General features: G+C 34.1%; 1 protein-coding gene across 1 annotated transcript; it reads left to right on the forward strand.

Annotated features, from left to right (window-relative positions):
* Positions 1-1,085: 1,085 nt before the first annotated feature.
* On the forward strand, positions 1,086-2,024 carry LOC308643008 (olfactory receptor 8G50-like; the record flags this gene model as incomplete). The annotated part of the gene is made up of 1 exon (XM_081282561.1): positions 1,086-2,024. One exon carries the CDS (start codon positions 1,086-1,088, stop codon positions 2,022-2,024), a length of 939 nt encoding a protein of 312 aa, XP_081138687.1.
* Between the last annotated feature and the right edge of the window lie 15,864 nt (positions 2,025-17,888).

Below are 17,888 nucleotides of genomic sequence, written 5' to 3' on the forward strand. Positions count from 1 at the left end.
TCTCAAGTGAGAAATGGGATGTCTCCAAGTTTGTTCTTCTCCTCTTTCAAGATTATTTTGATTATTCTGTGTCACTTGCATTATCCTTGGAATTTTATTACCGGTGTGTAAAGGTTCGTCATAATAAAGCTGAGATTTTGATAGGGATTGCACTAAACTTATAGATCAATTTGGGAAGTACTGCTATTTTGACAAAATTGAATATTATTGATTCACTAATATGGTATGTTTTTCCGTTTATGTAGCTTTCATTCTGTTTATCGATGTTTTGTAAATATAAGTTTAATGTCTTGTGTTTCCTTTAATTTTTTGTCAAAAATTTTATTTTTTCATGCCATTTCAAGTGGATTATTTTATTGTTCACTGCAAACATACGGATATACATAAGAATTTTTCTGTAGACCTTGTATTCTGCCATGTTGATGAACTTTTAAATTTTCATCTAATAGTTCCTTTCTATTGGTTCCTTGGGATGTTTCTATGGACAAGATTACAAAATTTTATAAGTAGGAATAGTTTTACTTCCTACTTTCAAATCTGAATTTCCTTTACTTTTATTTTCTTGCCTGATTTTACTATCTAGAGCTTCTAGTATAATGTTGAATAAAAGTGCAGGATGTGGACATCTTGACATGTTCATTACCTCTGGGGCAAAGTCTTTCAGTCTTTCCCTTTTCAGTGTCATATTAGCCATGGATTTGTATAGATGCTTTTTTTTATTTTCACAAAACATTTGCCTCTTCCTCTTCTTCATAGGAATCTACATGTTCATTAGAATTAATGCCTGAAGAGTTACTAGAACAAAGTTCCCAGGACAGTTATTGAGATTATCAGGGACTAATCACCACTATTTTATCAGAGAATGCAAATGAGGAAAATTCTGATATTTGTTAACATGTCTCATGTTTTGGGAATCTAAAGGTTTTTAACTACAAACACAGTTGAGCAGTTGGCAAAAAAAGAAAAAGAAATGGCCAAAACTGGATGAAAAGGTTTGAATTATGGTTCATACTTGAGTGTGAGATGAGATGATAAATACATATATTAAATTTGTTTCACTTTCTCCATAGAATTCCAAGAAGAAAATGACACAAGGAAACCATTCCACCACAGTGACAGAATTTTTCCTGGCTGGATTAACCAACAAACCAGAGCTCCAGCTGCCCCTCTTTCTCTTCTTCATAGGAATCTACATGTTCACTGTGGTAGGGAACCTGGGCATGATCATGCTGATTGGGCTCAGCTCTCACCTGCATACACCTATGTACTATTTCCTCAGCAGTCTGTCTTTCATTGACCTCTGCCAATCCACTGTCATTACCCCCAAAATGCTGGTAAACTTTGTGGTGGAGAAGAACATCATTTCCTACCCTGAATGCATGACTCAGCTCTATTTCTTCCTAGTTTTTGTTATATCAGAATGCCACATGTTGGCTGTAATGGCATATGACCACTATGTTGCCATCTGTAACCCTTTGCTTTACAATGTAACCATGTCTTCTCAAGTATGTTTCTGGTTGATAGTTGGAGTGTATAGCATGGGCTTGATTGGTGCCACAGTTCACACAGTCTGCATGCTAAGAGTACTATTCTGTAAGGTTGATAAAATAAACCATTACTTCTGTGATCTTTTCCCACTATTAGAGCTATCTTGCTCCAGTACTTTTGTCAATGAGGTAGTAGTTCTGTGTTTCAGTGCATTTAATATCCTTGTCCCAATCCTGACCATCCTCAGCTCCTGTATCTTCATCATAGCCAGAATCCTGCACATTCGCTCCACTGAGGGCAGAGCCAAAGCCTTCAGCACCTGCAGCTCCCATGTCTCAGCTGTTGCTCTCTTCTTTGGATCTGCTGCATTCATGTACCTGCAGCCATCATCAGCTAGCTCAATGGACCAAGGAAAAGTGTCTTCTGTGTTTTATACCATTATTGTGCCCATGCTGAACCCTGTAATCTATAGCTTGAGGAATAAGGATGTGAAACTTGCCCTAAATAAGTTACTTGAAAAAAGAAGTATCCCATGAAAAAGAGCATTTTACTTTAGCAAAAAGTTACAATTCCTGGAGGTTTATAAGAAAGCAGTCCAGATATAGCAACGTATATCTACAAGTCATAAGATTACCACTCCTACTTGATTTCTTGAAAGAAAGTGTCAAATGTAAGACTGGACTTTATAGGATCAGACTCATGGAGGATAGCACCTGTTCAGGATGCCCCATTATCCATCTATGTAGACTAACCTGTATCACATCTGAACACATTTATAAAGCTTCAAAGTACTGACTAGGGTTGATAATGCCTTTTTTGTATGAAACATAGCTCATTTTAAGCATAAATTATTTATATTTGTTTGGAGAATAAATATATTTGGTCAGTATCCTTGATATTCTCATTACATTGTGTGTGTGTGTGTGTGTGTGTGTGTGTGTGTGTGTGTGTGTGTATATATATATATATATATATATAATTTTAAACTAACCATATAGGCTAACATTTCTGAAAGTGTCATCTCTAAACTAAATACTTTCAATAATTTATAATATACAAAATATTATGCAAAGTCTTAGTAAGTTTGTAGAACTCTACTAGAATATAGGCATGTTATGAGTGATAAATTTGTTCCAACCCACAAGGAGATCTCATTCTACTGGGAAAGATTGACAATAATAAATATGACTGATAATATCGTGCATATTTTGACATAAATCTTTGCAATATTCCTTGCTCCCCAGTTTATGGGTGATGCTACTACCTATATTTTATACTCATTTCTCTATCCCAAGGAAACAATTTTTTCCAACCTTCATTATGGAATCTCAGGTTTAAAAATGACATTCATATGAATTATTGATTTAAATGGAAAAATTAAAATAAGAAAATTACATTCTGACTAATAATAAATACCCCTCCTACTCCAAGATCAATATTAACTCTGGGGGAAAAATGATTCTTTTGAGGGGACAGGGAAAGACCCTTTCAAGCAATAAATTTGCTTTTCTCCCCCTTCCTCATTTAAGCTTTCATTAGTACTCTTGTAAACAGCAGCCAGGAAACTTGAGTTAGTCTCCTGAGGCAATCTTTGTCATTTGTAAGTCTCTCTTGGCATCCATCAGTTGCTCAGCTTCCACATATTCTCTTAGTGGTAGCAGCAATTACATATTTTGTTATTGTCTCTTTCTTCCATTAATCCCATCAGGTGATTAATTCACTAATTGGGTTAAGGCCTTCATAATATAATCATTTCTCCTTTGAACCTTCTTGCATTGTCTCACACATGAGCTTTTGGGGGGACATCTCACATCCAAACCATAACAGTACATAATAGAAGACACAGAGACAAACCCACACATCTATAGTCATCTGGCCCTTGGCAAAGGTGCTAAAAAGAAACACTGGAGAAAATATAGCCTTTTTAACAAATGGTGCTAGAAAAACTAGCTATCCATATGTAGAAGAATGAAAGTAGACCTTTGTTTCTCACCCCCACAAAAATCCAATTAAAATGGGTCAACAACCTAGAAATTAGAACAGAAGAACTATATAATTCCCAAAAGACAATGTAGGCTCCACACTCCAGTTTTTAGTCCCAGGCAATGATGTTCTCAATAGGACCCCCTAAAGCTCAATAAATAATGCTAATTATTAATAAATGGGATGGCATCAAATTAAAAAGCCTCTGCACAGCAAAAGAAACAATTAAGACTGTGAAAAGAGAATCTATAAGAGAAAAATCTTTCCTAGCTACTCTTAGGACAGAGGATTAATATCTAAAATATACAAAATAATCAAAAAAATTGTACATCAAAAAATCAAATAACCCAATTAATAAATAGAGTAATGAATTAAAAACACTTTTCAAAAGAATACAAATGTCCACAAATATATGAAAAACTGTTCGACATTATTAGCAATTAGGGAAACACAAATCAAAATTACACTGAGATTTCATTTCACATTAGTCAGAATAGCAGTCATCAAAAATACAAATAACAATAAATGATGGAGAGGATGTGCAGAAAAAGGAACACTGTTGGTAGGATTATAAATTAGTACTATGAAAATCAGAATGGAGGTTTCTCAAAGACTAGGCATGGAACTACCATATGACCCAGCTATACCATTCCTCAGTATTTATAAATAAAATAATTAAAGTCATTGTACTACAGAGATACATGCATACCTACTTTTATAGCAGCACAATTCACAATAGCCAGACTATGGAACCAGTCTAGATGTCCATCAATGGATGAATGAATAAAGAAAATATGTACACACAGTGGTGTTTTATTCAGTCACAAAGAAAAATAAAATTAAATGATTGGTTGGAAAATAGATGGAACTAGAGACCATCACATTAAGTAAAATAAGTCAAGTTCAGAAGCTCAAGTCTCAAATTTTCTTTCATATGTGGAAACTAGAGTGGAAAAAAGGAAAAGAAAGACAGGGAGCAGGGGCCTAATGAAAATCAAAGAGAAATCAATAGAGGAAAGGGAAGGAGGGAGGGGGTTTGTGTTGGGAATGATGTTGGACAAATCATATTGTTATATTGTGTGTGTGAATGGATATTTAACAAAAAAATCACATCATTATATAAAACTGTAATGCAACAATAAAAATTGTGAGAAAAAAAGAAGAGAAAATACTATTTTACAACAGTGATTACAGTGTCCTTTATTCTGGCCATTCAAAAAATAACAGAAATCATAGCTCTATGGTAGATGTAATCTTTAATTTTGCATAATTTTAGCCTGACCTAACCATAATATACCTCATTTGTCATCTATCTTATTTCTTCTGTTACTGAGACACCCTAATCACAACTTTAAAGTCTGAATTATAAATGTATGAACATGCCATGTTTCTGTTTTCTAACATAGCTTCTGCTCTGCCTTTTGTTCTAGTTTGCACTTGCCTGCTTGTTGTCCAGTGGTACAGGGATATAATCTCCATGAGGGCACCTTTTCCACATTTCATTGCCAGACCTCCAGGAATATGAATACTCTCTGCCATCCAATAAGCACTTATAGTTCTCTTATTTGTTCCTTATATTAAGAAGAACGTGTGTATCTCATGGCATATGCATTAAACTCTCACTAATCTCAAATAGCTATATATGCCTTTTTAGCCTTCACTCTGTTAAGCTTTATTTTGAAGAATCCTTCCAGGATTTGTAAGATAATGATGACATTCTGAACTATTGAATATAAAGATTTTGAATTAGTAGTCTTGAGCTCTTTCTGAAGCAAATCTTAGTACAGATGTGATAATTTTTGAATATTCCCTTCCCAACAAACAAGGAGCTCTTGAATACTCATGTTTTCTGGATTTTCACTCATGTCATAAAAATGTTAAAAAATAATCAGTATGTTTGAAAAGGTGTTTGACACCTGATGAATAAATATAGCAAATCTTGTAGTAGAATGTTAATTGGAACTCAACCCAATCTAGAGCACCAAAATTCTCCATACCCAGTGTAGAGCATAATTTCACCTATACTGGCATTAAAAATTATTTGCTATGTCAATATTCAGGACATGATATGATATGTAAGATAAACTAAAATGGAATTTCTAAAAGTAAAAAGAGAGCACAATATTCTTAGTATAATAATCTGCATTGTAATACCCAGAAGAAATATTTTATGTGTCTTTCTTTGAGAGCTGGGGGGAGTTAAATTGCTTTGATTTTATTCTAGGTAATGCTGCCTATTTTGTTTACATATGTTTATTCATAGACACTTACTGGTCTAAACTATAGTTTGTCGGTACTCTCACTTGAAGGAATGTAGTTGAATGAGACATAGTGCTATAGGGCTATCCCCTGGGAGCTCTGAAATTATGTCATACATAGAACTGAGCAAGGGAGAAGGGTGAGCCTCCTTGCCTGAGAAAATTTTCCAGATGTTGAGCCTGTGAATCTGAGCCCAGGAGGAACTTATTGTCAATCTATTTCTTTCACTTAACACGGAGTTAAGTGATTTCTCTAAGCTATTGTCTTATCAATTATGAGTAGTGATAATGAGTGAAAAATACACCAGAATCTCTTAGGAGAATGTACCCCTCTTGCTAGAGGGACTTAAAGTTATTTCTTCAGTAAATACATCTTTGAAACTCACCTAACTTATTGTTCCATATAGTACCTCTGTCTTCTTGCAGAAAAAAAAAAAGTCTGTTTCTTATGAGCCTGTTTTGCTTGTAGTGATTATGGGATAATTTGATACTTATTCTTCTTTATTTCCCTTTCTTCAACTGACACTTAGCTCCAGTAAGGCAGAGAATACATGCTCAAGTATTTATGGATGACTATACCAAACTTTCCTTCTCCCCATGTCATGTTCTCTCAGACTACCTTACATTTCAGCAGATACGTTGTGCATATGTTACTCCTTCAAAAACCAATCCCAAACTTGCATTGGTGATAGTTCATTTCAAATCTGCAACAAGAGCTTTTCACTTTCACTCTGAAAACCTCTCCACACTCTAGGTGCCCACTTTGCATATATCTGAGTCAAACCAAGGAGTTCTTGCCTTGTGGTTAGCCCTGCCCTGTAGGACAGAAACTGTAAGAACACCACATCTTCCTGTCACTCTGGGCCTCATCGTGGGAAACCGTATCTACTCCCAGGAGGAGGGGGCATAATTGAATCCCAATGGCCCATTGCAGTACCTCATGTCACACTTCAAAGTTAGTTTTCCCTTTTTCCCAAATCTGTTAAAAAAAAAAAGCTTAAAAATGAACAGATTAAAATTCCATATTTCACAATAATTTCAAGTACCTCAAGGTAAATTTAATTAAAAAATATAATTATTATCTCAAAATTAAATTTATGAACATTTTTATAAGAACTTAAAATATAATTTTTATTTTTATTTTAACAAACAACTTACTCTTTACATAGAACCAAAGTAATGCCTACTATACACATATTTCCACTTTTCCTTAACATTTATTTTTTATTTCTAGAAGAAACAGAATTTATTCTCTTTCTTTAAGAACTTCTAATGAATTTATGGCATTGTCTAACAGATGTAGGGGTTCTGTGTTTGGAATTGAGGTCTCTGATAGATTCATGACTGTGGCATGCTTGGTGGCTAGGAAATTTCTGTGCAAAGACACAGCATGCCTGGCTGCTGGGAAAACTTGTGCAGAGACACAGGATGCCTGGCTGCTATAGCAATGTTCTTCATGATGAGGCTCTGTGTTAGTCTTATCAGCCTTGACCTTGATCTCAGGAGCACAGCTCATGGGAATAAGGAACTCTCTTGTTAGACAACCACATATCACTGAGCCTAAACCTGCCCACATGACAATAATTTTATACAATGGACTTTCTTTTGAGCTACACAAAGCTCCTAACACCTTGCAACTTAGTTTATAACTGAGAAATAAGCTGCATAATGTTGCTAAGTCTGTAACCTGCCTAGTAATATAATGAACACTATGTATTAATGATGCCAATGACCTAAAGTAATCTATTATATAAATAAAACTTGGCAGCTTGGCCTCTCTGCCATTCTGCCATCTTTCTTTCCTGCCACTGCATCTTGTCTCTGTATCTCTTTTTTTATTTTCCTTACAACCAGATGCTTTTATTCAATGGACAAATTAAAATATTCCAAGTGGGGATTTTTTAAAATTTTAATTATTTATTTTTTAATTTGTTTCTTCAGGGTGCTGGGAATTAGATCCAGGGCTTTGGAAAGATAAGCAAGTGGTCTACCATTAAGCCACCACTGAACTTCACCCCCAGCCCTAGCATTTCTGTTTTATGAGTAAATCAAGACATTTAATACATTTAGAAAAGGTCAATGAAAAAAAAACTTTCAAATATTGCATAGTGCATTGGTTGTTAGGTCTATTGTATAACAAGTTGTTATACACTGGGTGGCACAGCAGTTAAAGAACTGAAACTCTTTTTTAGGGCTCAAGGTGGGAAATATGAAATTAATTTGGGGGGCGTTGAAGGACAGTCTCTTCTAAGTCTTTTTCTTAGTTTCTGGTGATTTTTCACAATTCACACTAGATTTATTTATGTGTTTATTTGGGGGTTCCATAGATTTATTTTAAAATAACAACAAAAACAACTGTGAATATGATGTAACAATTGCAATAATAATCATTAGTGAGATTTTCTGAGCTATCTCTTTAACCATGACTTCAAATGCATTACTCTATTTAATATTTACAATATAATTCTAGTAATATAATACTGCAATCATTCCCTTTGAAGAAACAAAAGCTTACAGAGTTTACACTACCTGCCCATAGTCCTAATTGTAATAGGCGATCAATCTTACAACTAAGAAGTAACTTTAGCTCCAGTAGCCATAATACACCTCACATTACTCTCCGACCCATGAAATGGGGGCAGATCTGAGGACTTTTAAAGCATCCCTTTCTTTGCACTGAACATTCTAATTTTCCTATATGATGTGCTACTGTCCTCGGAATGTCTTTCATTTTCCTTCCACTTTTATTTTCAGATCTAATCAAATTAAGCAAAATCTTTCCTGCCTGTTCTGATGGAAGCAAAATGGACAACCAGATCCTTTTTCACTAGACAGACTTAAATTATACTAAATGATTACAACTGTTTGTGTAAACCCATTTCAAACAAAGTTTTCTTATCTTTATGTCAATGATAATGTGGCAGTTTATGAGTCAACTAACTGGTCTTCAGTCCCACAAATCTTACTAATTCACACCATGTTCATGTGGTTTGTGCTCTATTATCCCATAATTCCCAGAAGAAAATGCAAAAAAAGTTTTTGTTTCTAATCATATGTTGACATATCTGGAATATGAATTTTAAACTATTGCTTCTTCATGCTAATTTTATCTTCAGGATACATTTTTTCTCCTCATTTTGTTACTTTTATGTCTTTCAACATGGGACATTCTACAAGTATAATTTTATTTTAAATTGCTTAAGTTTAAAGCATATGATAAGATATGTTGGTATAATACACATGGTGAAATGATTAAAATTGATCAAATTGACAAATTCATCTCTTTACATATTTTCTTAATTTGGGAAGATGAGAGCACCTGAAATATACTCTCAGCAAATTTCCAGTATCTGATACAGTATTACTTACTGCAGTTTTTGCATACTGTTACCTACTGTCTATCTATAAACACACACACACACACACACACACACACACACACACACACACAGTATAAAATATTACTTAGCTTTGAAAGAAGAGATTTTGAAATTTCTACATCATGGATGAACCTGGTGGTCAATATGCTAAGTGAAGTCAGCCACACACAGAAAGAAAAATAGTACATAATCTCACCTATTTGTGGAAACTGACATGGTATCCTAAATACCTGTCCACTGTCTCTTTCCAATTTAAACTATCCTACCTACTACTGTGGGATCAATACTCATTGGATACATTCTGTTTTTAAACACTTTATGTAAAACTTGTGTGTTACCTTCTATTTATCATACATATTAATTGGCTATTGCTGCTGTAAAAAAAAACCTACAATTTTTTAGAGACTTAAAACAACACATATTTATTATCAAATAGTTGGACAGGTCATAATTCTAAAGTCAACCTCAATAAGATAGAGTCAGTGCGTTGACAGAAGTGGTTCTTTCTTCAGCCCTAATGGGGGAGACCCTTTCCTTGCCTTTTGTCAGCTTCTAGAGACTGTTGTGGCTGCTTCGCTTGAGTTCCCATCTCCACAACACTCCAACCTCTTGCTTCCACTGTCCTGTCTCCTACCTACTCTGTTCATTCTGTCTCCCTCTTATTGGAACTCTTGTAATTACATGGGGCCCACACGGATAAACCAGCAAACCCTTCTATCTAAAGATTCTTAAATTAGTCCCACACAAAAATTGGTTGACCATTTCTTAATGTGTTCACAGGTTCTGAAACTGACACCTGGATATCTTTGGGGTGACATTTTAGTCTATCACTGCCCATGTTCTGTCTCCCAAAGATTAATTTCCATTCAACATGCAAAATAAATCCACTCTTTCACAAAAATTCAACCCATTACAGCACAAAATCAATCCCAAAATCTCACCCAAGTTTCATTAGATCAAAAGCTCCAAAATATCATCTAAATCATATTAATATTATGGATGAAAATCTGAGTATGATCCATTTTAGAGCAAAATTCTTCTCCATCTAAGAATCTGGAAAAGTTAAAAAGAAATTGTCCACTCCCATAACATAGGGATCCTGGCTGAAAATATTTGCATTCAATCCAGCTCCAGCTCTCTCAGTCTTTTTGTCCAGCACTGTCTTGTAAGAATCAACCATAGTCTGCACCCTTGAGATAGTGTGAATGACAATGAGTATTCTGTGAAAGAAATCCTAGAACCTGTAGTTGTTATAGCACCAAAGGAAAAAGAGGATTTCTGAAGCCTGGATGTGGGATTATTAAAAATTTCTTTGTTGAGGCTGGGGTTGTGGATCAGCGGTAAAGCGCTTGCCTGGCATGTGGGGGGCTCTGGGTTATATCCTAGCACCACATATAAATAAATAAATAAATAAATAAATAAATAAATAAATAAATAAATAAATAAATTATGTTCAACTACAACTAAAAAATAAATACCTAAAAACCCCACAAAACAAAACAAAACATTTCTTTATTGATTTTAAATGTTCAGTCCAAGTAAAAATATAATCCAGACCATACCTGATTTTTTTACTTTAAGGTAGTCATGCTTTATGTAGTTGCACTATTTTTCTCAGAGCACCTAACATAAAACTACCCATATATTTTTCTGAGACTCATTCATTTTCATGATTCACATTCAGTCTGAGAATTCTTTTAGGAAAAAATATAAAGATATTGTGGGAGACCAACCTCACACGTGACTGAGTTAATTCCCCTGCTGGGCGATGTGGCATCAGGCACCCATGCTGCTAGACTGCTCCGCTCTTCTAGGGCTCGAGTGATTTGTGTCTTCCTGACCAGGCTTGTCTTCCTACAGCCCCATGGATGAAGCTATGCTCACCTGTTCCTTTGTAATATAACCCCTTGCCCAGTTTAGGGTAGAATCTTCCATGGAAGTGCCTTGTGTGTGTCCCCTTCTCTTACTGTGCCCTTGAGTGTGGCCTACCCAGGTGTCAGTCAACCTGCTGACAGTGGACATCATGAAGATAGACTCAGCCCCCTGAAACCTGACCCCCTGCCTCATTTGAATAGCTTCTCCTCAATAAAAGGGTCAGTGTGTGCTCTCTCTCTCTGTCTTTCTGCGGACCCTTAAGATCAAAGGAGCTATCACAGCAACCCCAAAGAAAAAGGTATTTGTGTCTCTTGTGTGGTTATTTTGTGCATCCCAATTAGCCCAGTTTAACTGGAGTGACCGCTGAGCCTTCTAGTCACAAGAACAGAAACCCAGCAAGATATAAGAAGTGAAAAGGAATTACAGGTAAAATTAACATGTAAATGACATGTTATGTCACTTTTACTAATCCTAATGTATCACGATTCCTAAAACACAATTACTAATAGATAAGATTCATGAATCAATTATTTAAATTACCCACTTATACATGATATAAAATCAAACATTTTTGTGCAAATAAATAAATTCTCTATATCTGATATTAGTAATATATAAGTTGTCAGGAAGGTAACTAGTTCTCTAACACCTGTTACTCATACTGTGGGCTATGAAACAGTAAAACTGAACAGGAGCTGATAAGAAATGCAGACTCTCAAACCCCACTCAGATCAGTGGGATCACAATCCGGATTTTTTATTTTTTAAATATCTTTATTTTATTTTTTTTATGTGGTGCTGAGGATTGAACCCAGTTCCCTGCACATGCCAGGTAAGCGTGCTACCACTTGAACCACATCTCCAGCCCCACAATCTGTATTTTAACATAGATGTCCTTGTGCTCAAATCATTACCACTAGTTATTAAGTTTAGACTTGATAGAGAAAATTAAGCAACTGGGGAAATGTCAATGTTAATTGCTTTTTTTCCCCAAAGTATGATCCTGAAATGGAAATCCTTAGAGTGTGTGCTTTGTGTTATTTGGTAACTGGCGTCGGTAAATCAAGGAATGACCTTTGGAGACAACAACCAGAACTGCTCAGGTGACTGTGAAGTTGAGGATGAAGTGAAACAAACTGAAAGGTAAGTTTTGAGATACTGACTAGTGATGCAGACCAACAACGAACATAACTCTGAGAATGAGGACTAGGCCCTACCCTCTTAACACCAAAGACTGCATAATGCTGGGTCCCTACCCAGCACCTGCATTGGTTCGCTTTTAAAGGAGTAAATACAATTTGGCATAGAGGCTTCAAACAGAAGAAAGGTGAGTGTTTTCATCCCACACCTGTGATTTGAAACTATTAGGTCTGGAAGTAATCACTGAAAATTCAGGCACGGTGAAAATAAATTTATTTATTCAATTTTTAACAATACATTAAAAAATAAAAACTCCCACACTATGCCAGCCATTTTGTTAGTTCTTAGGATACAGAGAATAAGTTTGGTACAACACCTGACTTATAGCATGGTTAGAGTCTAAAAGAGAAGAATTTAGGTATTTATTTCTGAGTCTGGAATTGGAAATTTCACTCAGTTGCAAGGAACTGGAGCATGTTTCCATAATGACATCAATTTTAAATGTTATTTGAAAAGAAGCAAATGTTTACTGGGCAGAGGGGAAGGTGCTGGTAAGACTGTGTCATGAAAAAGAAATGGTGAATAAAACGTTAAACAGCTGAGTGAAGGTGACCTATTCTAGGAACTGAAAGAAATAAAATGTTCCTGTGTAGCCAAAAAGTATGGCAGGAACTGAAAGGAGAGGGGACAAGAGATACTGTGAATCTGTGGGCTTTATCATAAGAGCAATTTTGGAGTATTTCTCTGGATGTTCCAGAAATTGGACCATCATCTGGTTTTGGTCAAGTGTATCTTAGGTCTAGAAATAAGTAGCTCATTCCATTTCTAAGAACTCAAATTTTGGAATAGTTTCTTTATATTAAATAAAGGATGTGTCCTTAAATCTTTCAAACAGCGTACACAAAATAATATTTTCTTTCCTTTTGTTTATATTAGGATATTTGAAAATTCCTACTAATTATCCCCTTGCCTGCAAACATTTTCTAAGCTCTTAATAGCTATTTGTGTGTGTGTGTGTGTGTGTGTGTGTGTGTGTGTGTGTGGCTTCCATCTTATTGATGTACCTCCTTAAAAAGGACATCCATAACTGAACCAGAAACTCCAGGTATGATATGAACAGTGATTCCTAACCCCCAAAACACATGGAAAATGGTGATGTTAATATGGCATACCATAATAAGTGGATAAGACAGTTGTGTTTCACAGAAAATAGCCAAGAAACCACAAGCTCATCCACTACACATGAGAAACAAGGACAAAAACCTCAGTGCCATTTGGGACTGTTTTTGATATTCCAATTCCATGGCACTTGAGTTAGAATTTACATTATACATCCTATTTGAAATTTTAGCCATCAGTATATAGCATTGTATCTTTACAAATTATATATGAATCTCATTGATTTATCTACTGTCCATTGTTCCATGGAGTTAATTACATTAATAAGGAATTCTGATTTTTTATATGAATTGCATTAAACCCGATATCTCATATGTGAAGAATTCATTTTTTAAACTAAGAATAAAATTTAGTATATATCCTTGCTAGATTTTAATCTCATTTATTTTAACTATTTTAAACATATGTGTGTACATTCTCCTGTTTTGTTATTATCCTACAGCATTGACTAGCACAGTAACTTGGGAGTACTAATGACCACAGGGAGTTCACTATACCATGGGGGTTTGACTCACAGAAGGAAAACTTCAGTTTTAATTTCATAAAACTCTTTCCAACTGCACTCCCTACCATGATGACTACAATTCATTTGAATTGTAAAGAAGAGAATAGAATAAAAAACATTTGATAGTCATGGTGTTCAGTGACCTAATCTCATGCCTGGATGTTACATAATTTATGACCACACTTAACTAGCTTTGATACAAGTATTAATAACTAAGATTAAATATAATATATAGTCATGCATTTTTAAAATTTGACCTTGTGATCAAAGGGAACCATAATTTGCTTCACAGGCAAAGGTATTTTTCAGTCTCATATTCATCTTTGGCAGATTAAAATAAATAAATGATAGAAAATATCATTTTAAATGATTACAAAATTTCAAATGCATTTAACTGCACAATTTTGAATTAGGGAGAGCATTCAAAGTTTAATGTCTCTGTGACTTCACTCCAGTTTGATTGCCACATTATATACTTCACTATGGTGAACTCTAGCATAACATTTTTCTAATTCTTAACACAAGCCAGTTGAGATGTATTAACAATCAATTCAACTATTAGTTGTATTGCATATCCTTCCAGATTTATTTCACCTGTAAATTTGGTAACCACAGATTAACATCTCAATTGTAATCAAAACCTGGAAACTGTATTAACAGGATGAGTTCTAATTTTTCCCAAACTCAACTAATCATCAGAATTACTTTGATAGTTTTGTGGGGTTTGCTGTTTTATTATTGTAATTTTGTTTTTTAAAAGTTCTGATCTCTAAACCCCTCCTGGAAGATTCTGATTCATAAAATCTGGTACAGGGTTAAGAGATCTAAATTAAACAAACAAACATAGTTTCTCCAGATGTGTTGAGAAAAATGTGAAAGCTTATGAATAAAGAATTTTGAAAATATTTTAACAGTCCTATAAGCTATTCGCATATCTAAAATAAAAAACAACCGTCAAATATCACAATGAGAAAGGAAGTAGTGGCATTGGTTAACTAATGTCATCGTGCCTATAACATGGAAGGTTGGTGTAATGTTCAAAGTTTACAATTCCTGAAATAGTAATATGAGCAAGTTTTTTGGAGCTGTACAGATAACCTTTAGAAAATTAAAAACAAAATGTTTATTGGAGCTATTCTACAAAGAGTAAGTTTTCTTCTTATCCATATTTTTATTGGTACATGATAGTTGCACATAATGATGGGATCTGTTGATACATATTCATACAGGTACACAATATGACAATATAATTTGGTCGATATCATTCCCCAGTATTTCTCCTTTCCCTTTCTTCCTTCCCTCCTCCTGGAGGAAACAGCTAAGAACATATAGAGGTGAAGCAGTACATTTTGCAGTTATGATGAACTGCAAAAATGTTCACATTTTTAAATTCATTATGTTTTGTTAAAGCTGTAAACTCCCTAGATGATTCTGATGACAAACCATACTGGAAATCCCTGGATTCATAAACACTCTTTGAGTTCAGGTGTGCTCTGCATCTGACCATATAGCAATAGCCCACATTACTCTATCTCATTCACAATCGATCTAGAAGATCCCATGCCACCCACTGCTATGAAGTGAGGATGAACTGTCAGCTACAGATCTGGCTGAAATATGGGATTCGATATAAAATTCTCTGATTTGAAAAACATTGGATTCTGGAACTCAAAGCATATTTCCTGATACTGTATACAGAGGTAAAGCAGAGACAGATTCAAAGAGAAAGGGGTGAAGAGTATGAAGGACATTATTATATCATCTTGAGTTTGTAGAGAATGATGTTTATAACTGCTTAAGAGTCAATATATTAACTCTTCTCCAATATCAGGCTAAGCCAACATTTTCTATAAATTCTGATAGTTATTTATAAGTAGCCAATTGATTCCTCAGATTTTAATATTTATTTAGGTATAATATCCAGGAATTGGATTATGTATGTTGCGCTCACCCATAAATCTGAGACTCTTAATATTTTTATAATATTAAGTGGTCAAATCATGAACATAGTAAATGCTTATATTTATTAAGGGTTTCTGTAATTTGTGGCAGGATTATTTGGAAGTTCCATTATAGAAACATTGTATGCATTCATTAAATTTATTGCTACATTCTCGATGTTATCTTGGTGCTATTTTACATTATAGCATATTTAAATTTATTTCATTTGTAACTTCTTTCAAATAATATATTTTAGTATAAGGATACATAGTGACCTAATGGAAGAAGAGAAAGATTATATGATCTGTAATCACTAAACAAAAATAAATGTCTGATACAGTAGTAAAAGAGAAAGGTGGCATCAAACAAGATGATATACCAAATATAAAGTGTTTCATTTCATGGAAAAAAAGGTTTGATAATTATTAAGTTAAAGGAAGAAAAAGAAAGAAAATTTAGTTAAGTACTGCCATATTTGCTCAATAGGTATCAAAAGAGCAGCCAAAAAACTCACTGTCCATATGAAATGTTAAAATAATATACTTAAAGAATTAGAAATAATTCATTATTCAAAAATCTGAAACTAAACATGATTTAAGATGTATTAAGAGTATTTATAAAACTAGATCATATGCTATGTTATTAAAACCACAAAAATTTGCAATAATTTACATATTTCAGAGTATGTGCATAATGTGAACATAATGAAATTACACAAATATTTTTTAAAGAGAAACAGCTTACAAAAGAAATCCAACACCTTTAAAGTTCACAATGCACTGTACATAATCCATGAAATAATGAAAATGGAACAAATTGCAAAGTATTTTAACCTGAATATTATTATAAACTTGATATATCAAAACTTGTGAGAATCAACTAAATTAGAGGCAAATTTCTAGAGCATATTCACACATTAAAATAGAATAAAAATGAAGTATTGATCAGGTATGGTGGTGCATGCTTGTAATCCCAGCAGCTCAGGAGGCTGACTTAGGAGGATCGGAAGTTCAAACCCAGCCTCAGCTACTTAGCGAGGCCCTAAGCAACTCAGTGAGACCCTTTCTGTAAATAAAATACAAAATAGGGCTGGGGATGTGGCTCAGTGTTTGAGTGCCCTTGAGTTCAATCCCTGGTACCCTCCCTACCAAAAAAAATGAAGTATTGATTCAAGTTTCTACTTTATAAAGTTTATAAAAGAACAGGAACTCATCAAAGAAAAGTGTAAAGAATAAAATAAAGTCATTGGAAAATTTTTAATGGAAAATAAATATACTACTTATAAAATCAGCCTAATTAAGAGTGAGTTTACCTAAATTGACTAAAAACAAAATTAGAAAACTTCTAGAATGAGTGCTGAGTAATGAACACAAACAGGAAAACCCCCATAATTTACACTTATTATAAAAAAAAAATTATAGTATAGTATTTAAAAATTATTTATTAAGTAAATGTTTAAAAAAACTAATGCAATGCATTTGATTACTTGGAAAATGGGCAAATGTGTTGAAATTTAAACTTAGGAAAACTGTAAGATAAAAACCTGATAAGTGAGACCTATGAAATAAATTGAAACCATTATCAAAACTTTTTACATAAAGAAAACCACATTTCTAGGTTATTACACTGGTGCAAACATCCCAATATTTAAAGTAAATTTTGTGTGATATATTTCAAAATGTTTTTTAATATTTCTGTCAGTGTGTGATTTGTGTGTGTGTGTGTATATAGTTTTTCCCATTTAAAAAATGAGTATAATTTCATTCTAATTACATTCTATAAGTACCTCAACTCACTCATCTATTCACATATTGATGAACATTTGGGTTTTCTCCAATTTGGTGTTATTAGAAATAAAGCTGTCATGCACATTCTTATATAAGTCTGATTTATCGTGGGTAAAACTCAGAGGAAGTCATATTGAATTTCACAGTATCTGTTTAAATTCATAAAAATTTACAAAACTCTTTTCCATGTTGCTTGAAATTTTTTACATTCCCCCGAAGTTTTGTAAAATAAGACTAGTTATTCCTCTCCAATACTTGGTATTGACAGAGATTTGTTTTGATTTGACTTGATTTGATTTTGTGGGGCAGGGGGGTGCTATGGACTGAACTCAGGGGCACTCAATCACTGAGCC

The sequence above is a fragment of the Spermophilus citellus genome (genome assembly GCF_964194105.1).
Source record: "Spermophilus citellus genome assembly, chromosome: 2".
NCBI classification, from domain to species: domain Eukaryota; kingdom Metazoa; phylum Chordata; class Mammalia; order Rodentia; family Sciuridae; genus Spermophilus; species Spermophilus citellus.